The sequence below is a fragment of the Bombus vancouverensis genome, chromosome 3 (genome assembly GCF_051014615.1).
Source record: "Bombus vancouverensis nearcticus chromosome 3, iyBomVanc1_principal, whole genome shotgun sequence".
NCBI classification, from domain to species: Eukaryota; Metazoa; Arthropoda; class Insecta; order Hymenoptera; family Apidae; genus Bombus; species Bombus vancouverensis.
The window spans coordinates 9,977,156-10,000,000 of record NC_134913.1 but is presented as its reverse complement, the minus strand read 5'-3'; the positions used below and the strand labels follow the sequence as shown (position 1 = coordinate 10,000,000).

At 40.7% G+C, this 22,845-nt stretch overlaps 1 protein-coding gene across 2 annotated transcripts in view; it reads right to left on the bottom strand.

Annotated features, from left to right (window-relative positions):
• The window catches only part of LOC117165784 (uncharacterized), a 124,804-nt gene that overhangs the window by 12,108 nt on the left and 89,851 nt on the right, over positions 1 to 22,845 (bottom strand). For both annotated transcript variants that reach the window (XM_033349160.2, XM_076617292.1), the window contains exons 4-5: positions 3,226 to 4,167; positions 1 to 2,970 (exon numbers count right to left, since the gene is read on the bottom strand). The exon at positions 1 to 2,970 is cut by the window's left edge and continues 12,108 nt beyond it. In XM_033349160.2, the coding sequence (XP_033205051.1) occupies positions 2,340 to 2,970; positions 3,226 to 3,956 (1,362 nt within the window). In that variant the 5' untranslated portion in view covers positions 3,957 to 4,167 and the 3' untranslated portion in view covers positions 1 to 2,339. The remainder of the gene's footprint in view (positions 2,971 to 3,225; positions 4,168 to 22,845) is intronic.

Below are 22,845 nucleotides of genomic sequence, written 5' to 3'. Positions count from 1 at the left end.
GGTTGAACGTCATAGGTGCATAGAATGGGGAAGAGGACGTCACGTTGAAAGGAAATCGCGCCCGGAGAGATTAAACTCGGGACCGGAAGCGGTACGGTTTCATAAGCGGGGCAGCGACGCAACGCGGCCATATTCCCGTTCGTGCGAACACACCGCCACTCTCTATCTCTTTTTCCCTTTCTACCTCTTCCGCTCTCTTCTCTCTCCTTTGCTTTTTTCACTTTTTTTTCTTCTCCTACGCTCTACTGCATTTATTATAAAAATAAAATGTAAAATCGTACCGAGGACGAGTTCTCCGAACGGTATTGGAACCGCGAGCACCATCTGCGTCTCGATCGAGAAAGAATCCCACGGCAGCCGTCTTCGCGTTCTTCGTCGCATTTTAAACCGCTTCTAACAACTTTCCTCTTCGTCTTCCTTTTGTCCTCCTTCTTTTCCTCTATTTGCTCGTTCGCGTATATTTTCTATTCGATCGTTCTTCGTATCGAACAAGAGGAATAAACGGGAAATGCGTGTACGACTACGACGGGGGGTGTTCGTTCGTCGATGGTTCGACAGAGCGGATACAGGCCGTCCCTATACCGTTTCGCGACAACCCGCGAAGTGAGTGCATATTTTGAATATAATACATAGGCTCTACAGATATATTCAATATCAATTCTCCGACTATACCAGTGAAAAAATAAATTATTACACGTTGGTAATATCTGTGTGTACGTGTTGGTGAAGTCGTGCGCGATATTAAGTGTCCGCACACCCCGCCCTCCTGTGTCTTTTGCACGGACGCGTGATGCACGCGTGTGTGTATCCTGTGTCTCTGTGTAATATGTGTGTATGCGATCGTGAGTGTCGCCAGCGCGCCACCAGCCAGGCGGGGCGTTCCGTGTGGTTGAATGTAGACGTTATGTGTTGTGTAAGTGTGTAGATCGCCAGGTAAAATGTTTCGGGATTGAGTGTGCCCATTGCGTGTGAATCTGGCCCGTGTGAAATTTTACGCACGCTGTTGCACGTTTCTGTGTGTATGTGTATGTCTCTTGGCTCTTTCGCTGTCCCAGGTATGGGCGCTTGGCGCATCGTTCGACATTTTATATTTTTCTCTTTCTTCTTTTCTACCTCTCTGAAACCCCGAACAAAAATCACGAATTGGTCTCTCTGTGTGATCTATATAGAGTTACGTGTACATTCTGTTCTCGACAATTTTATTTTTCCAGCTTGTTTCAAAATGGCCCGCCCAGTAGATTAAACGAGACACACAGGGAGCAGCCATTCATCGAACGGGCGCCCAGCGCCATCTCAATCGGTGTCCATGGTGTCCGTATTGTTGTTTTACAGTTACAGAATATTAGATACACGCGGTTTTCTATTACGTTAGTCGGTTGCAAAGTTCGCGTTCGCGAGTCCCATCGCTTTGAACAGTTCTTCCTCCTCTTTGTTCCTCCACCATTCCTCTCCTATGAACGTCTTGCACGCACGCATCAGCACACAGGCGCACCGAATTCGAATCCCTCTATACACGCTCTGTATAATCTCACTCTCATTCTCTCGCACGTTCTCTCTTTCCTTTCTCTCTCTCTCTCTCTCTCTCTCTCTATTTCGCACTCTCCCGCTTACGTTCTTTCGTTCTCATTATCCGTCTATCACGCGAATAGTCTCGTCGTCTTGACCCGCGCGCGCGTCGACCCGGTGCCTCTTCCTCAGTGCTGATTGCGTCCTTTCCGCCGAAGGTATCTCTTTTCTTCCGCTCCCTGTCTCCCTGCCTTAATCTACACGCTGATCATACATATACTATTGGCTGTCCATCGTACGAGAGAGTATCGCGTAAGAATCCTCTCTCGGCCATCCGGAATAGGATCGAATGAGAAAACAGGAGTCGATGAGTTTTGGATAGTTCCTCGATGAAAAATTCATCACCGTCAGAGTATCACGACGAAGATGTTTAAGAGGACCGATCCGTTAAGGATTTGGCTATGTAGAGGTAACATGGCAGCTTCCGGTTGGATGCTCCTTTTGCCAGAGAGAGACAGAGTGGGAACTATTTAGTGGGTGAGCAGGAATCTCGACGGCATCGTCCGCTGCGTGCGCGAGAAGCCCTCCAATCAGATGGTGCAAGCGAAATCGGGTTTGTGTATGTGTGTTAGGGTTACGGAACCTAGACTCTGGACGACGTCTCGACGCATGAGGGAGAGACTGGAACGTTGTCATGATGACCAGGAACGGTTACAATCGACCCGGTCTCTCAGACGATCCTCCGACTGTCCTCCTGCCTGTCCGGCGAAGCAACAGAGGAGCAGGCGCGAATCGAGTCGCGCCAGTCGCTCGGTCTTCACTCGCGCGGGGTATTAGTTAGCTACGAGGAGATGCTGGTATTGGCTGGCCGGATACGGCGCCACAGAGCCGAGGCCAAAGTTGTTCAGACCCTCGACAAGCGCTGTTTTATCCTGTTGCTGACCAGACCCATTCACGTTGCTATTCGTCGCGGCTGAGCCAACCGGGCCGAGATTGCCGGCGCTCTGCGAGTTCCCATTGCTGCCTGCAGCGTTGCTGGTTCCGTTCACGCTGCCACCGTAGAACTGGTGGCCAGCGATCGTCGTTGGATCAAGGTAAGATGACGGGAAGTTCACGCCTGTGTATAGATCAGCGGAGAGGTAACCACCGTGGCTGGACGAATCGAAGATGTTGCGGTGAGGAAATTGAGGATGATACGCGGCTGGACCGTGCTGGAAGAAATACGCGCTTGGGTCTGCGTGTTGTTGACCGGCACCAGTCACTAAGCTTCCTGGTGACAGGCTGCGACTCCGAGGAGAACTCTGCGACACTGGCAAGCCACCAGCACCAGCCTGCTGCTGTTGTTGCTGTTGTTGCTGCTGTTGTTGCTGCTGCTGTTGGTGCTGTTGGTGATGATGATGATGATGGATCTGTTGCTGCATGGCACGTTGCTTGATGTAATTCGAGAACTCGGTGGGGGACATCCTGAAATTATACGATTACACATAGTTCAGTTGTACGATCGGTAGATTGGTTACGCGAATTGTGGCTAGGGTTGCTGTCGGGATGCTGATCTTTGGATTGAACGATACACGGAGACACTGAGACTGTGACCGTGAATTCTCATCACATATGTTAAAATTGAAAGTTAAAAAGAGAGTCAAATAAAATGTCAAATTCACCTCAACATCCACAACATTCAACTCAATCCCCAAAAAGATACACCAGTAATCAACCAACCTGTTCGCCCGTTTGCTGCTGGTTTTCAGTTTGGTGCTACCAAACTTGGTCTGCGCGAATGTGGCGGTGGTGAATGTGAGCGGTGCGGTAGTTCGTGGGATGAAAGCCGGGACGGGACTAGGCGAGCCCTTGAACGAGCTGGTGATAGGCGTCGGCGAAGGTGCCGACGAGGAACCGGACCCATGACCACTTTGCTGATTATTTGACGATCCATTGCTCGCATTGCTTCCGAGCGAGCTTGGGAAGGGCGACGTGGACTTGGGGCTGAGACTGAGCCCACCCAAGGAAGTGCCTACGGCTTCGATAGGCCTGAAGCACTGAGCCTCGGGATTGAAGGTCTTGGTAACTTCTCGATCGGCCGAGCTCTCGTCGTGTGGATCTCCGGTTTCAGAGTAGAGGATCTTCACCGCGTTCATTTCGCCAATTCGATAGCTCACCTCTCCGGGATCGACCCAGATGGCCAACTCGGCTGGTAGGTTCTCCAAGATATCCTGAATAGGCACGCCGCTCTCCTTGGCTGCCCGTTCCAAAACCGGATCCACTGGGTCGCCAGTCTTCAGACATCTGAACGCGGATCCTTTGAACGGTTTCTCCGGGTACCAGTGACCCTTGAACTTGTCCTTCAGCGCCTTTTCCAGTTCCTCGCCGAAGATATTGACTCGCCGTCGCGGCAGCTTATTGTAGAGGTACGATATCACGAAGTTGAGCGCCACCTGCACCTCCATGTGCATCTTGCCCTTTGCTGGGAGAATCTTCGGGCTGTTGCTGGTACTCGCAGCCGCGGAATAGTACTCAGCACGTCCGCACGATCGGCCGTTTTGCCGCCGACGCCTCGCGACTCCTTGATGATGCGCCACTGGACGACAGCAACGTCGACAGTGGCGTTGAAGATTTAGATCTGGTGTTGGTTGATCGTTCGACGATTCTCTCGGATTCACGAGACTGTAAAGAGACATGTTACCTTTAAAAATTTTGTACGTATCGTAAGAAAAGAACTTTTATATTATTAACTTCGACTTTAAGTTTTTAAGTCTTTCAATCGATGGACACGTCGTTTTTCAACAGTGATAGTGATGTTCAAAAATATTTCATAATAATGGTTTGTAGAGAAGCTGAGACGCTAATTTGTAAAGACAGAAGTTAACACGTTCGCTACAGATAAAATATTTTTAGCAACGTATTTTAATAATTTTTAGAGTTACGAAGCAGTTGATGATACGAGATGATTTACAACAAAATTAATTAAAATCCTAATAATTTCTCCCAAGAAACAAAACATTTCGTTTCCTGTATAATAATTTAATACGTTTATCAATCTTATCAATCATATCCTAAATTCTTGAACTTGTTTCTAAACAAATATCCTAATAATTATACATCGTACTGCAATCTATCATTTGTGACAGTATCGTAAACAATTCCAAAAGCGTAGCAGCCTGTAACCAGCTTCCAGGAAGAAAAAGTCACGTATAAAAATTCACGACTCACGCACAAAGGAGCTCTTTCTATCGAGCGTTCGAGTGATTTTCAATAAGTGCAAAATCAAATTAAAAGAGTGCCGGGACGAGTATCTTCGAAAGGTGGTCGCTTTTACCACGGCTGGGCCTGCGTTATCGGCTCCTTTTCACGATCGCGCATTGATACGGAACGCCGCTTCCGGTTACTCGGCCCGCTCTTTCATCCTCTCAACAGAACGTCGAACGAGAGCCAATCGTTCCCGTATTCGCATAATGCCCTTCCAGGCTCTCTGCGCCTCGCGACAAAGCCCTCTTTTATCTGAATTCTCACCCTTTCTCGCTTTATCTGCTCGGTAATTTGGAACTCGTTTACGTGCCAAGAGAATCTTAATGATTGGCTTGGATAGAGTAGAAACGTCTTTCCCGTGAGTGATTTTGAAGAATTTTAACTAGTTTGATCGAAGATGATGATAAGTTAGAAATTCGCAGATGGTGTTGCAAAGATTCAAGATATTTATGCATTTACGGGAAACTTGAAAGTGCGAAATTCACATAACGCGTATATCTAAAATGAGAAAATATGTAAAATATCTAAAGCGGTAGCACTAGTTCCAATACTTGCCAATTGAAACAAATCTCCAAACAAAATGAATTTCCAAGAGCTATCTGAGAGTAACGATACGAACACACGTACATTCCGTCAACTCAGCACCTATTCATTACCCTGAAACTTCGCTTTCGACTATCTTAGATTTCCCCTGCCAACATCTATCTACGACATTGAACGTATCCACCAAAAACCCATCCACTCGGCGAAGTTCCGTCTAGTCACAATCAGTTCCGTGTCTACATCCGACAAAAATGCTCGAGAACAGAGACACTCAGACAGCGTAACTTCCTCAAGATCCTCATTTCCGCTCGGGCTGTCAGGTTAAAAGTCGCCCGAGAAACTCGCCAAGACTCGAAGAAGAGCCAAACTGTCCCTTCGAGAGACCGATTTGAAACGCGTCCACTCTCTTGCAACTCTCGTGAACGCTCGACATCGTATCGAGAGGAATATTCAGCTTGGCCGCCCGATTACCGTGAAACGAACGCCGATAAAAAGGGTTGCCCTTACTGCCGTGGCCGAGTGGACATCTTCCACGGTAGCATCTCGTCGCAATTGCGGAAGTTGCTCTCTGAACCTGAACGGCATCGAGAGGGAAAGCCGTTCCTTTTGCTGCCTGCCCTCTTTGTCCTCCTTTTCCCTCACTTCTAGCCACTTCCTGCGTTTCTTTCCCCTCTTTCCACCCTTTGTATCCATTCCGCTCCCTTTGTTTCCCGTTATAAGTCAGTCTGTTCTTCCTTCGCTCTACTCTTCACCGTTTCATCACGAGCATCGTCTAGGAGTCGCGCTCCTATTCGCTTCTTGAGAATCGCTGGACGACCATCGAGGATCTTCTACGGTATGTCTTTCGGGTCTGTCTCTGGAAACTCGATTCCGACACGCCGATGTTCCTCCTTCTTTCATGACATAAGGAAGAAAGGGAGAGAGCAAGCAGGAGTTTCTAAGGAATTCACTGGACCGGCTGCCATTTTGTTACGGTGGACGACGGAACGTTCGTAGCATTGATACTTTTACATTTTCCTTCTTTCTCTTTTTCTTTTTATCCTCTTACAGCTCTTTTCGGATTCAGAATCGTGAAACATAGGTATAGTTGGTACTTTGCTTAGAAACGGATCGTAGAATTACAGTTCTCTCTTTTTTTTTAATTAATCGTGAAGCGGTATGTTACTCCCGTCAAAAACTGAAGCAACACATATTATTTTTATTCTGATCTTCGTACGTCTGTCAATCACCATCGAAACTTTTTCCAACGCACCGTACGCATTTCTAAACCTAAAAGCGTTTCTCAACGTTGGAAAATCGAAATTTATAAGCGTGAATTTTTATTCGCCTCGATGTATTCGCTTAGTATATTACAGTAATATTACCAGGCAGCGTTTATGTCTATAAAATGTAATTCAAGGATGAAAGGATAAACTGATTTTTTTTACTTTGTTTTCCCCTCTCATAACAGCACCACAGAGGTACAGGGGTGAATTTTGTCCCTTCTAGCCGAAACGCAGCTGCAGACAACGCGGGACCATGGGTATTTTTTCAATTACGCGACTACAGACCGTCTTTGTGGTTAGTGCGCGGCTAGTTCGCACCCCCTGTTTGCGGTCTAAGCGTGAAAAAATACCCAGCCACCACGGGCGTTTTATCAGCGAATAAATAACCGGCGCTGTTTAAATTTTCCGCCGGAAGTCGCGAACACTCGCGTTGAAGCGAGGGGAATGAAAATGTTCAAGAGCAGACAAATTTCTTCATCTATCAAAGGCGAATTTCGCATTAACACGATATTCTATTTACAATCCCCTTTGTAGTCAACACAATTTGTTAAATTTTAGCTTTTAAAACTGTAAAAGGGAATTTCAATAATTTGATTTATATCTTTTTTCGTCGTTGTTTTCCATTTACAATGGATGGACGATGTTAAAATTTCCAGCCAAATTGTAGTCGTATTTCGGCATAAGTTATAAATATATTAATAAAATTTATTCTGCCAAGTTTTTGCAATATTATATTTTATATAATGTACTACATGCTATATATACTTGTACGGTAGATTTTTACTCGAGGAAATTTTTTGTTCTGACTGCATAATAAAATTACGGTTTGACACTACTTTTCCTTGGTAATTTCTATAATATATCGTAAACCAACATGTTTTCAAAATAATTCTATTCAAGTATGAATTTCTGCGATAAATTGATATATGTATTTAATATAATTGCTTATAAGGAATAAGAAACGTGTATGCAATTTTCAAGTCTATATTCTGCTCTATAGAGGATTAATAGCGCGTGGATCAGTATGCGGACGAATCAAAGTTGAATAGGATGTGAATGAATTGAACACATACACTTCATTCTCGTTTGGCATTGACGTTACAATTTAGGGTTTGTACAACCTTTACACACGACTACTTGCACAAATTAGCCGGCTTGATTTATGTAACTCGTTCACAATGCGCTGGACCATGTTTGTTTCCGTTCTCATGCACGTTACTTTTAATTTCCATCGATGCTTTCTTTCCATTCAACGTAACAAACAATCGTATAATTCTATCATAAATTTTTACTTTGGAACTGAAATATATAAAACATTGGAATACTGAAAAAAAAGAAGAAACAAAGGCTTCGAAATGTTTCATCGATTTTCATGTAAATGTACAATTTTTGTTTCGATACTAAAAAATTCAATATACAAAAATATTAAATACCATCCACTTCAAAACACTACATCAATTTTCCTACGCTACTATACAATATAATATCATTTTCTTTTAGTATGTATACAAACAATCAAATAATTTCATAATAAACTGACTTTTCTTCCAAAACTAAAACACCGAAAGTATACGGATATTTGAAAGACGACCGCTTTAAAGCACTACAAACCAAATACACAAACTTCCGTAATAATTCGTAACAGTATAATTTTTCTTCCAAAACTAAAACACCGAAAGTGCAAAAACATTCTAAAATCAGCCACTTGAAACAGCTACATCGCTCGCTACAACTCTGCGTTCTACAATTTCCAACTCTTTCACCATCAGCTAGCTCTCTTCCAGGCGAGCGCGCAACAAAATTACCAAAACCATCTCCGGCAAGTAGCCCCCATCTTTCTCGGGGCGAGTATCTTTCGAAACGCGACAGAGCTCATTCCTCAAGAGCCGTCGATACTTGCCAAGAAACGGAAGTGGAGTCTGAAACGCCTCTACCTATACACCATCTCTCCCCTCACGGAATTTCCCCTTTCGTTTCCAACCCCCACCGCGGCCGAGTCACCGTCCGAAGGGAAAATGTTTTCGTTTCAGCCAGCTCCTCTGGCAGCCAGTGGCTGGATATGTAGGTTAACCCCGCTGCACCCTTTCTGCCTCCAGTAGTACTACACGACGACAGGGTTGCCGGTGGTATTGATCCCGACCAGGGTTGCCGGAAGGTTCTCAAGTTAAAAATACACGGCCTTGCGAATCGTGCGGCAACCAGGCGTTTTCGTGGGCTCCCTTTCGTCGTTGGATATTTTCCTCCTTACCCAATGGACGTACAAGGGGTGAGAGAGGGCGCGTTGAAGGTTTGGGACGATTAAGGGTAGCCGATAATTATCACGGAGGCAAGATCGCGGTGGACCAAGTTCAGCCGACCTCGAACGCTTTACGACGCGGTCTTAACAACTATCAAACAACTGCACCACAGAGTAACTACTAATTAAGAGGCAAGGCACTTGGGTTCACCTCGACTGACTGTAATTAAAAACGAATCGCGGAGACGAGCTACTGTGGACGTGTGAAATGTGACTTCTGAAAGCGACGTGGATAATTTTACAGCCACTTTTGGGAGGAATTTGTGGATAGAGAAGAGGCTCGAAGAGCGTCGATGGTCTTTATAAGGTTTAGGCGATGGTAAATGATTGTGGTTAGGTTTGGATTCGCAAACTATATTTATAACAGAAGGGATTTGTTGGTAGAGAACGGAGAAGGGAAAAATGTTATTATGTTTGAGTATGTTAGAGGGGCGTTGATGGTCTTTGTCAGAGGATTTAGGTTATAGTAAATGATTTAGGTTAGGTTTGGATTCGATCCTAGAGTTACAAATGTAGAGAATTTTCGAGACACTTTTAGAGTTTTATTAAGAGTTTTATATTTTGAGGAGAAAGAAGTCGGAAGAAAGAGATTGGTGATGTTCGCGTATGTTGGATGACGTTCATAGCTTTTGTTAGTGGGTTTACGTGGTAGTAACTGATTTGGAAGAGGTTAGGGTTTGATCACGATACTACGAATACAAAAAATTTTCAAATCACTTCGTAATAGAAAGGCTGTACATTTAGAATACGAAGAAAGGAAAAGAGGTTATGCTGCTTGTGTATGTTTCACGGCGTTGATAGCCTCTGCTAGCGGATTTAGGTAGTAGCAAATTGTTTCTAAGAAAAGTTCGATGTACAGAAGGGTACGTAGAGTAAGCGGAACGAAATGGAACTGGGCTAGATCCAAAGTAGGTTCGAACTAGGCCTGATGCGAACACGAGAACTGCGAGAGTACGTTGAAAATAAGATGCAAGTAGGGTAGAAGTTGGCTGAAAGGCCCAAAGAGGACTCGAAGTGGGTCGCGTCGATTCGAATCGAAAGGAAGGCCGAAGTGGGCCAATGATGCCAATGATAATCAGGAAGCGTCTAAAAATTGAGAGCGAGATTTTAATTATTTCTTCCGCGCGACGAGGGTACTCGTTGAACTTTGGGACGAGTAGATCTTTTAATTCAAAGCGATCTACGAATTGCTTGAAAAGAAGAAATAGCAATCCTTAATTTCCAAGTTTGAATAGAATTATTCTTTTAAGCCTGATATTTCGAACATTTAATATCGAATAATACTAAATATTTTGTATAATATATAAGTAATTATAATTAAAATATCACAACGCGAACAAATTAGTTAATTGTCTTCCAACAAACTATCTAACAAAACAACATTAAAGTCAAAAGCATCCCTATATTTTTGGCAAAGTGAAAAGAAAAAAGTTCGTCATTTTGATGATTTTGCTCATTTTCCTCAAGTATCCTATCGTAATATTTAGACGCAAAGATGTAACTATTACATCCCCAAGAACTTACTCTCAAGAGCTCTTGACTTTGCAGAAACAATTCAAACAAAACAGGTGTCGATTATTACACGCAACCCTGTGGACGCGTTCCCCATCTGTCAACTAGCCGACTGCAGAAGCCACGTTGAAGGGTGACGTGATTCAAAGGACAGCCTTTTTTCCGGCCTTCATGAAACCTTGGGGGGTGAGAACTCCGGGGTTGGTTGCAGGTGCGCGTAAAGACCTACGAGTACGCCCTTTCCCGTCTGCTGAATGGAGGCCACGTGGCTCAAGGGGCACTGAATGTGGGCCAGAGAAGTGTTCTTCAGCGAATCAAGTCAATGGAGCACAGATCCATCCGATTTTATCATTTCTTTCCTTAGCTTGTTTCCCGTATTTTTTCTTTTTTTTTCCTTTTTTCGTTTCTCCGCTTCCTTACAACGTTATAGAGGGACAAATGCAAGAGACCAAGAAGTCTGACGATAATTATGTCACTTGATACGTCGCGCGTTGAGTGCTCGCTTCGATCGAGAGCTTGGTGGCGTCGTTTCGATGAACGACGCGTAATTGCGCATCCGTGCATGGGGGAACTGTGCTGAGCGCTCCACGTGGAGATTGCCAGCGATAGAATCGATTTTGGGAAGGCGAGGCTCCGTTTTTCGTTTTGCTTCGTTCGTTCATTTCTCCGCAGCATAACTGCTAGATATTTATGGAATGTTTTTTTCAATATATCGCTTTGAAATTGTGGTTATAATGAAATACGAGAGGTTGATTTTTGGCGATCTTTTATGCTGATGTCATTTAGTGGTTCAGAAAGAACAGTTTCGAAATACAAGGATCGTGTTAAGACCAAAAATACGAGTTCTGTAGAAATCTATTTTTGGCAATTTTCTGATTATTCTTTAATATCGAATATATATACGAGAAAATATTCAAGTTGCTATATTTGTTAAAAAACAGAACTTTACTTTCTTCATTAAAGATGTTATTCACGGAAGATACAAGTTTACAAGAAAAGTGGAAATGAAATTGTTGACATAATTTTTTTTCCATTTATTGCGAGTAATTTGATTTGTAACTTGGAGAAGGATTTAATGAATATCTTAACTGCAATTACCACGAGATACTAACGATGACAATTCTTTCGCGCATTTTTCCCACCAACGCAGAGGACACGAAAGGGAAGGTTACAAATTCCGAGGGAAAAGTATTCGTCGAATGAAGAGAGAAGTATGCAGCCGAGAAGCGGTGGAAAGTGGATTTAATTACAGCTCGACCTAAATAGGGTCAAGACACGGGTGCTCGACCCGACCTGGTCGCCCCTGCCTTCTGTAGCTCGAGTGGAAAGGTGTTTAAATTGCTTCCTCGTCAAACGAGGAAACTAACAATTCTCGTAAAAATACCACCGTAGTTAAAGGGACAACCCGTGAAAAAACTCGAATCAAATAATCAAATAATTTTTTTAACGAATAAGAAAATTGAATTTTGAAATTAGCTGATGCGAAAGTATATCAAAGATCCAGGGAAACATCAACATCCTACATTAAATTACTATCACGATTAAAAAATTATTGCAATTAGAAAATTATCGACGAAATGATATATACCGGCATCATAAATTCTACAATAAAACTTCCTAACTATTATAAATTCCCTTTATCAGTAAAACTACGCACCTCACAAAGTTACCAAGAATTTAGTATCACCAATGACTATGAATACTATCTACCAATCACCAATTCAGGAATCATCAAAATTCCTATCCAAATTCCCGCTGACATTCGCAATTCAATTGAACTACACATTTCGTAAAGATACCAAGGATTTAGAATCCCCGATGGAATGCTATATACTAATATCATAAGTCCTATAATAAAAATTCCCAAGAAAAATCCCAACAGCATGCACAATCCAATAAAACTACGAGTCTCATAATGTCGGCTAGAAGTTCGAATTCTTCGCTGAATTAATCCCGACTGTATTCGCCTCATCCTGTTCCTCGTATCTCTGCAACAACCCCAAAATACTCCGAAACTATCCCCCTAAAACGTGGTGTATTTCACCACGAGGCGAACAACATGACACAACAAGTTAAAATTAGGTGCTGGAAGGAGATCCGACTCCTGCCCGAGTTGCTGCACACCAGTTTACAAAGTTACAGTTTGGCCTGTCGTCTTGCTGCTCGTCTTTCGGAAAATTCAAGGCTGGCAACCTAATGACGGGATCTTCGAGGGTCGATTCATCGAGCCGAAGCTCGTTCGTGAAGGACAGTTGTTGAATAGAGAGACGACGTGGCATGTTCTCTCTCGACTGCCACTGGCAACTCTCCGATTACTCTATTCTGACAATGAATAGATGGCGGACGGGAGGAAACCGTGCGGAATCGACGTTACGTAACGACCGGTTATACAACGAATCGCTGCGCTCACGTGCGCGAACCAGCCGTCATGGCGATATTTTAAAGGTCGTCCTGACGTCGCATAAACAAATCGCATCAGGTACATGCCGGTAGGCAAATATCGATTCGCGGACTCCGCTGCCACGACGACCTTATGCCACCCTTTGACGCATCCAGACGCCTGGTCTGCGCCACCCGATTTTGCAGCGGATCGATCGATCGCTTCTCGTATCTCGCATGTTCTTGCACTTTGGAAATTCATGGAATAAGCGAACATTTTATCGCGTTTGTAGAAGAAATGTTTCATACAAATGTCCTAGTGATCGCGGTATTAGGCAAGAGAGCGATTCTGCGTGAAAAAGTAAGTTGAAAATTGTTGTAGATATCACATTTCTATCTGGTAACAGGCACAGACATTTTCGATGGTGGTTTGTGTTATCATACGACACAACTAGTTCGTTTGATAGTCGCATAGGTTGATAGGCCGCTTACTTGACGCTTAACTTCCTGCTCAGTTCTAATTGTTGGGCACGTGGCTGAGAGTTTTTAAAGTTGAAACATCGCGAGATTAATTACCGTTTATTTCTTTTAATATGTTATCATTTACGTTAAAATTGTGTAACAAAATGGATTATGCTTAAACACGAACTGTTGACCTAAAAAAAGCTTAAGGTATATTTTCCAGTTTAAAATGATACTGTGTGATTGTTGTATTTTAATATAAACTGAAGAAAAGTGTAGAATAAAATTGTTTCACATATAGACTGCAGATTGCTATAGGAATATTATTTAAAAAATAAAATAACGATAGAATATTGATTTACCTACTAAGAATAAGTATTATAGAAAGCACTATACTTTGGATATTTATATATCTTTCCATATTGTACGCATTTTGTGGAATTTTACACATTCAAATTTCCTATAAATGGACAGCAATCCGCAGACTATTTATACGTCAGTTTGTTTTCGAGGAAATCGCGTTTAAAAGTTTGTATTTGGATAGGAATGAATAAATAAAATGATTGATAGGATTAATTTGTGCTACACGTAGAGAATTAATTGAATATGAAACGACAGATTCCTTTTAGTTTCCTTCTAGCTATTCCAGAATTGAAAAGACGTCACTTCGAGGAAAACAGTAACCGGACTAGAAGAAATGATGAATATAAAGTAGAAAATTAATCGAATGTGAAGCGTCAGATTACATTGTTTTTCCTATTTTCCATAAAAGACGTTACTGTGTAATAACAAACAATAATCATAATATCGTGTTTGATACGATGTCGATAGTTGGTAAGACGTTTTTAATTTTCTTGTTTTCTTATGTTAAGAGGATTTACCGATCGAGTTACCAGAGGTTTGTTCAAGGAAATGAAACCTTTCAGCAAAGCTTCGTGCAATTACGGAACCTTGACATCTATCGATAAAATCTTTTGGGATAGTAGTTACCTTTCGAAGAATACTCTAAAGCGTAGAATACTATTTTCAGAATGAAGTTTCTTGCGTTCGTCTCGCCGAGGGAAATCTTTTTTGCTGTGCAAGCGTGATTCCTTTAAAATCCTTCGACAAATTTGTACGTAGATGCGAACGTCAACTCTGTTAGTTATTCCTTCTTAATAGAAACCTGTTTCTTCGGTAACAATAATAATAGGAAGAGATAATAGTAGTAGTTTACTCTATGATTTTATGGCCACAAAGGAATCGTCAAACCAACTTTACGACCAACGGAATATTGTAGAATATGTAAAGCAATTTTTTTGTACCTTCGTTTCTTTGCTACCTTAACGTGGATAATACATTTGTTATCTTTCATTTCGCAAATAATTCTGTTTCTGTTATGTTTGCCGTGAATCCAACGAAAATTGACATAATTCTGCTTCAAAAGCACGACAAAGTGAGATAATACTATAGTAAACGTAAATTCTCACACCCGTACTTACTTTGTGATTGTTTATTTCATTTCCAGTACGAATAGAATAAATTTTGAATAGAATAAATATAAATAGAATAAATAGAACTGAATTTACTTTAGAAGCAAGGATAATATTCAAGATATTATATGTAAGATAAAATAATATTGAAGTAGTCACGAATTTTCATATTTGTTATTCTTTACGTTGCGAATAATTTCATTTCTCTTACACTTTACTATATAATACTATACTATATAATAAATAATAAATTATATATACAACACTATATAATAATACTATAATACCATATAATATAATACTATAGAATACAACGATCAAAGATATATCAAAAACGAAAATTCTTGTAAAAATGCAGCTATATCTGTACTTTCCATAATTTCCGTCTTATCCAACTAAGAGTACGCTTTGACGCATCACGATCAACATTCCTCGCGTCAACTCTGACATTAGATGAGAGACACGTGCGAAACGAGTCGCATGACGTCGTGGCGCGTCCCGACAATCTCGTTTTCAGTATTTCAGTCCACTTTTGGAAAACGAGTCGACGACTCCTTCGTCGGTTGCTGAATGCGCCACGTAATTAATAATTTCTGCGCGCGTGCCTCGACGACGCGACGCACGTGACAGCGTGTCGCGCGACCGAAAACTCGTCGACGTCCACATTTTTGCTCGTTAACGTTTACTTTATCAGCTTGTCTACGTTTATTATTACAATCACAAAGTCTTTCGATTCTGTCGCGTTAAATCGTTTTACCAATTTGGTAGTATATGTTCGAGTATGGTGAATAATATAAACTACCCAATTTGCAGAGTCGCTATACGAACCCTCTCGGAATTCATCGACGCATTATTTACCACATTGTAGACGGATCGAGACTTGCTCAATCGTTACAATCGCGTCGCCCTTGAATTTTGATGAGTTCGAACGGAGGACGGTGAACCGAACGAAATGGAATCGATCATCGATGACGAAATCGTGGAATTATTCGCTATGGGTCTGGTTGTATTTAGTATTTATTATGGTGTAGGTGTATTTTAACTACTTTAGTACCGTTTTAATGTGAGGGATATTAAAGTGACTGGAAATTTTTCGTATACCTTAAATCGAGGACATATATAGCTTCTGGAAAAAATGTTACCTCTCAAACAAAATAATTGAACAAAATATGTATATCATATGTATATACGAAACGATCTTGTTATTGTAACATCTTAAATCAATGATATTTTTTATTATCTCTCCCTCTTCGTCTGGATGTTATGAATAAATTACTCTACAAAACGCACGCTATTAAACTGCATTTGCTGTTAAACTGTAAAAGAATGCCTACTTTTACAATTAGAATCCATAAGCTACATCATGAACATTCGCATCATTGTAAAGTACAACATCAAGATTCTAAACTGTTGCTAACAGAAGAGAACTATAGCTCGATATACAATGAGAGAAAAAGGGAAAATTAGAGCTGAAGCTAAATACTTCCTATTCCTGTAACCAGAACCCATAATTTAAATTCTACTCATCATCGTCACTCGGAGATACTACAATGCTAAATACAACATGTTTTCCATCAGCGAATAAATCACATAGATAGATAATGAAAGAGAAAGTTGCAGCCAAAGGCATACTTAATTCACAGAAAAGTTCCAACCTGCGTATCAAAAATCCATGAACAATATCTCAGTCATGAGAATCCGAACCACTGTAAAATACATACTAAACGCAAAATCTGGCCAACAGAGAAGAATATAGATATTCATATATATGTACAGAGAGAAAGCTGGAGCTTTGGAACGGCGTTTCATCTCGCGCCTCCAATTAATCGTCAGTCGAGCTTTTCAGTCGGATCGATCGCGCGTGACCGAATTATCGGTTCCAAAAGGGAGGGAAAGAGAGAGAATGAGAGACAGAGAGAGGGAGGGAGAAAGAGAGAGAAAGAGAGGCAGGCGTCACTGCGCGTCTTCGATCGGATCTGTTCGCGGAGGCGTCGCGCTCGAATCATCTCGCTGCCGTTGGCTCGCGATAAATTACCGAGACTCTCCGCTTTTCCCTCTCTTTCTCCGCGCTGCCGAGCGACCGACCGAGCGACAGATCAATACGACACAGCCTCCGCAGACACGGTCGCTGCTGCTCCAGATAACAAGAGGCGAAAGAGAGACAGAGTAAGAGAAATAAAGTCACTGCGAACGCAAGAGAGAGAGAGAGAGAGAGAGAGAGAAAGAGAAACAGAAGCTGCCCTATAAGCCTCTACTTAAATAGCGCCCTAAATCCAACAGGGAGGACGCCCTCTCGTGAGATACAGAGAGAGGCAGAGGGCGGAGAAAAGCCCTCGAAACGAAGGAACAGACCCGACCTGGGTCAATCCGTTCGACTTCGGCCTCTTCCGGAAATTACTGTGCCACCGATGCGATGGGGATTCCGTTTGCCGGATTGAATATCGACGAGCTGGAACGCGTTCCCTTTTTTCGCGAGAGCCTGGATTTTATACATAGTGTTTGCGCGGTGGAAAATGATCGCGTGGAGTTGGTGGAAAAATGGAGCTCGCTTTCTTTGGGATTGGTTGGAGTTTACAGACGATATTAGATTGCGACTGAATATAATTTCGGTCTATGGGCTTTCGAAATCTTCTCTTTTATCGTCATCTCATGCTTATCGTGCTATGTCGTTTTAATCTGAATTTAATCGAGAATTTTCTATTGCATTCTATATATGATGAACATTTTTTAATATACAGATACATAAAGGCATCTCTGATAGAATTCAGTGAGGTATAGATAGATCGTTTAGGATTATGTATTTCATAAGTTATAATTTAGTAATTTGGCGTTGGTCATGGATAATATTGGACATTTTCTCTTTCATGTATCATTTGAATTGTTTAATATTCGCATACATAAATCCCTGTTAGGATCCAGTGATCGTTCGAAATTAGGTATTTCGTATTACGTTGCTATTTAATAAGCTGTTGTCGGTTATTGATATAATAGTATGGGAAAGTTGATTTTCTGTTCGAGACAGAATATTGGATTAAGGTGTCTTTTTTATTGGAAATATGTTATAATTTGTACATTTATAATTCGTTTCTTCATTTGAATGATTAAGTAAGATGAATTTACTCATAGAGCACACAGAGACTGGATAGCTATCTTCAACTGAGACTTTCTGGTTTAGATCAAGGAAGATCGATTTAACGTAGTGAAAAAGTTAAAAGAAACAGGGATAGCCTTTAAGTATACAATCTATCAACCCAGACCTTCCGATTTAAACAATAAACTAATCTAATCCCGGAAGATAAAAGTAAACGCATAAAAACTGTTTAAAATTGGGCAGGGAAGCAGAATTATAAATACATTTTAATAATAACTGTTTTATTAAATGGAGGCTGAAATTAAGATATCCAACGCTGTATTAGTAATCAACATCTTTTTTCATTAAAAGAATGTTAATGTTCTTAAGTAAATATAAAATAGTCATAATATTGTGACATATTCGATTAATAATGAACCTACGCTTTTTAAAATCCAACACATATGGATTGAAACAGTCAATATTCAGTTCTAGTTTTAAGCTTAATTATAATTTCAACAATCAAGTCCTTTCATCATTGAAAGACATTAATCTTCGTAAAAAGATGTAAGAAATAGTCGATTATTACGATAACCGACAAAGAACCTATTTCTTTTACTCCGAATTCTACATATAACCTGAAATATTCAATTCCACAAAACAACCAACAAACTCAACCCAAAAAAATCTGGCAATCATAAAACATCATCCTTCACGTTTAACGACCAATCAACGCTAAAACTGACTAAAATCTGCTGGAAAAAAAGCTTGTAGGAAAAACGAGTAAAAGGTCGAGTCCTTGAAAGATCATCGAGTCTCGTTGACGGACGCGGAAGTAAAAGCAACGACGACGCGATGGTCGCTCGATAATTTGGTCGTCTGCAGCGAACGTTTGAATCGGTGGCTGCAAACTTAATAGCTAAAAAGAGAGTATCGGTCCTTGGGCAATGCAGAGGGGAATAAAAGAGGAAAGACGAAGAAGAAAGGCAAGGCCATTATCCCTGGAAAATACGGCCGGTTGTCATCTTCAGGACTCGGCTCCAGACGATCCAAGATTCGCCTGTTATTTCGTACTGTCCGCGCTTGCACGATTTCACGGACGATCCTAGATTTTCTAAACGATCGAAAAGAAACGATGATCCAACGATCGTGAAAGAGTTGCTTTCCCTACCTATTGATTTTTCGACACGTGGTGCGTTAAACTTTTCGCCGGTCGTCTGTTTTCTCTGTTCATCGACGAAATTCGCACCGGTTTGCGCGCGTTTCTTGGTGCGGAACGATGAATCGAGGGTAATGAAAATGTTCTCGTCGGCGTGGATAAATATTGTGCCGATATTCGACAGATGAACGGGTCTATGGAGTTATTTATGGCAAGTTTGCGTTGCTGGAAAGGAATCGGCAATGAATTTATAAGAAGATGATCGATGAATTAAGAAATATTTAGAGGGCTGGTTTTCTTCTACATGATTGGTTTTGCAAAGTATTTAGAGAACTAGTTTTCCTTTTGATTTTAGTTTCGTGCTCTGATGGGGATTATAATTGGAAAATCTTTGTATCTCGAATTAGCTGATATCATTAAACTGTTGGCTTCTCAGTGGCTAAGAGAGCGTATCAATGTAACTCAATTAAAAAGAGCAACAACCTATTCGGTTCAAAGATATAAACCTTCTAGCAATAAACGCCAGATTCATAAATTTTCTGGAAAAAATCTAGCGGTACACCTAGTATCTAATATCTAAGATACGATAACCAATACTTTGAAAGAAATGGTACCCTTTAGTCTTCGGTAGTTTTAGCGTTCGAAGCGCAGCTTACAAGATTCTTCGATCGGTGCCTGATATTCTCTTCTTTCCGTTCCACGAAAATCAATTGTTTCGGCTCAATGTTATCTGACAATTATCGAGCGAACGGCGCCGTTTCTCAACTACTTCCTGCAATAACCAGGAACGATAAGGTGAAGCAATTCTCCCCGGGATTTCCCAAGTGTCCTGTCTCTGCACTGTTCTCCCGATTGCGGTCGCTCTGTTCCTCGTTTCGCGGGGCACTTTCAAAGGATGATAATGCTCGCTGGCTTAATTGATAATATTTTAGGGCAGGCCTCGTCTGCTGCGATGGAAAGATCGCTTCTCGTTATGCGGATTCGCGAAATTACGGAGAATATCGGAAAAGAAGGCGTATTAACCGATTAAATGAGTTAGACGAATTAATTCGTCGCTATTGCACTTTCAATCTCTTGCACGTAATGATATCTTTATTTAAGGATCCTTCATTTTTTCATACATCGTTTTATCTTCATTCAAGATGAATCGCAGTAAAATTTCGTTTATCTGAACTCATATCGAATTTAATTGGCAGGATGGGCATCGGCTAAGATTTTGTTCCAATAAATCGAATTCTATGGTAAATCATATTGACAGCTGTAAAAAAACATTTATTACTTCTTTATCTGTTATTTCAATTTTGTTAACCTAATCGAGATGAATCTATCCTCGTTAAGTTTTAATTATGGAAGTTGGAGAGATGAGCCGGTTAACAAGTTAGAATTGTGAAATGAAGAGTAAATTTTCAGACATCGATCGTTATATGATTATTTACAATATTGTTCAAATAGATTTAAATTTTATTGTTAATTAAAATGAAATTTGTGAATATATGGTTGTTTAAAATTTTGTTTAATCAAGTTGAGAGATTTAGAAAAATCCTGCACTTGAAATAAAATTGTTACCAAATATGATTTATCATTAATTAATGAAAATTTAGTGAAAAATCATTAAAATTTGAAAAAATGCTAACTGTTATAAGCTACAAATGTAGGAACTTTCTATGAGAAATTATAAAATGATTATTTTGTTCGCTTACTCTTATAATCGTTTCTCGTTTACGAGAATAGTCTCTTAAAGCGTGCAAAGTGAATAATACTTATTTACAAATAAAAACAAATAACACAACTACTATTAAAACTACAATGAGATACGATATAAAACGAGTTTTTGATAGTAGAAAAAGATTCAAAGAACATATATTCGAGAAAAGAACATATGTATACATATAAACAAAAATACATTATTGATATTAATGGGAATCCAGTTTATTTCTTTAAATTGTCACCTTAACGCAGCCTTTCTAACATTATCCTTTACACTTTATATCAATAGATACACTTTTATTGATCCGTGTTGATCATGGATGAGACAAAAACGTTTCATCTTTGTTAATTCGCAATTAGTCACCAACCGGTCTGAGAGAACGTCCGTTCACGGAATCTTGATTAAAGGCTTCCAGTCGCCGATTGACATCGCTTCGCGATCACTCAACTGAGATGTTGGATTTTTCTTTCGAGAAGCGTTCAAGGAAATATGGAAAAAAAGAGTTCTGCGAAATGTTTTCCATTTACGTTCCAGTAATTGAGAGAGGAATTTATTGGAATTTGTTTTGTGAAACCGATTAGAGAAAAAGAGGTCGGCTAGAAATAATTAATGAGTATCTTCTCGAGGCTGCAGTAAAAAGTTTTTAAACTGTTTGATCTATGTGGAAAGAGAGCAGAGAAGGAATAGAATGTTTCCATACCTGAAGGCATATAGGAAGAAAGAACGTTCAGTCTAACATTTTAATCTTCTTCCAGTTCAATTTCTTCATACTTCAAATGCTTCTGGAATACTTGGAAGATTAATTATTGGTAGACATGTACGTCAGAAAAACACTTGTTCATTATCGCATGACAGCAAGTTGCTACACAATGCATCGATAAAAAGATTACAATACAGAGTTACAACAAAGAAACGGTATTTGTGGTATAAATTCTTGCAGAATAAATATCCACTGTGCTAAAAAGTATGAAATATTTCCCGAAAGATCATTTTACTGATTCTACTTAATTTTATATAAAGGTAGAAAAATCTTTGTGAATATCTTACAAAAATGAAATATAAACAAGAGTAGAATATTCCTGAGAAATATTGTACAAAATGGAAAACAAGGGAATATTCTTCGTGAATATGTCGCAACTGATTTCGGTTTATATCTCAAACAATTGTATGCCGAATTCCGAAAGAAATCAGTAAACGAGTTGTAGCTCGACGAAATTCCCGTGAACGTGATTTTCCACGGTTCGCGAGGTGAAATCTTGTTCACGACCGTTTCTCGCGATCCTACGCCGGAACGATCGACGAAAGCGTCGAACCGCGTCGTCTTAGCGGTGGAACGGCGCGTCTCGCAGGATTTTCGAGACGAGCTCGAAAGCAAAGGTAGCTCCTTGCCAGGGAACAGAGAAATTCTTCGTTCATCCGTGCGGAAACCGCGCGTTCACGGAAATCCTATCGGTGTTTGCTCTTCCGTATCGTGGTTTCGGATACTGCCGTTGTTTCGACAATCATCTCGAACGCATGCGTATCTCCGCGGTAAACGAGTCACACCTTTCTCATCGAATTCTGTTGAAACATTTTCATTTCGTCTGATTGGAGGAAAATTAAGAAGAAGTTGATAAGTTATTTGAATTACTCGTGTTGGTTAAGACAGAAAGAGAGAGAGAGAGAGAGAGATTTTGGATGAACCGTTTTGGAACATCGTTTGAGAATTAGAAAATTCGCAGTAACATTAAAGTCATATGATTTTATTGAAGATTCAGTGATTATCGAGAGAATTATTCAAGAGACTTCCATTTTCAAACAACATTATATTTTTATATTTTTTCTATCTTCGGGAAACCTACATCCTCTGCACAGGTCTACTAAAAAAGAAAAAAAAAACAGGATTGCACTAATTTTCAGTGTCCAAAAAAGCTTTAAAATCCACCTTCAAATTACTTCAAACCTGCAACATAATTCACCTTCACCACTGGTAGACTGAAACAGAGCCCTCGTCGCTTTAAACGAGCAGCGACGACCGACCGCCAAAAACAAACCAATCGAAAGAAGACAGCGAAAGAAGGAGGGGCAAAAAAAAAAGAAAGAAAGAGAAGAGAAGAATAAAGAATAAAAGGAGAAGCGCCCAGTGTAATTTCAATTACCACGTTAAAGGGAGCCGCAGAGTTCCTCTCAAGTAGCTGACACGGACTGCATAAAAGAAAAGGCCGCCCCTAACGAGGCTTGGCCTGGACGA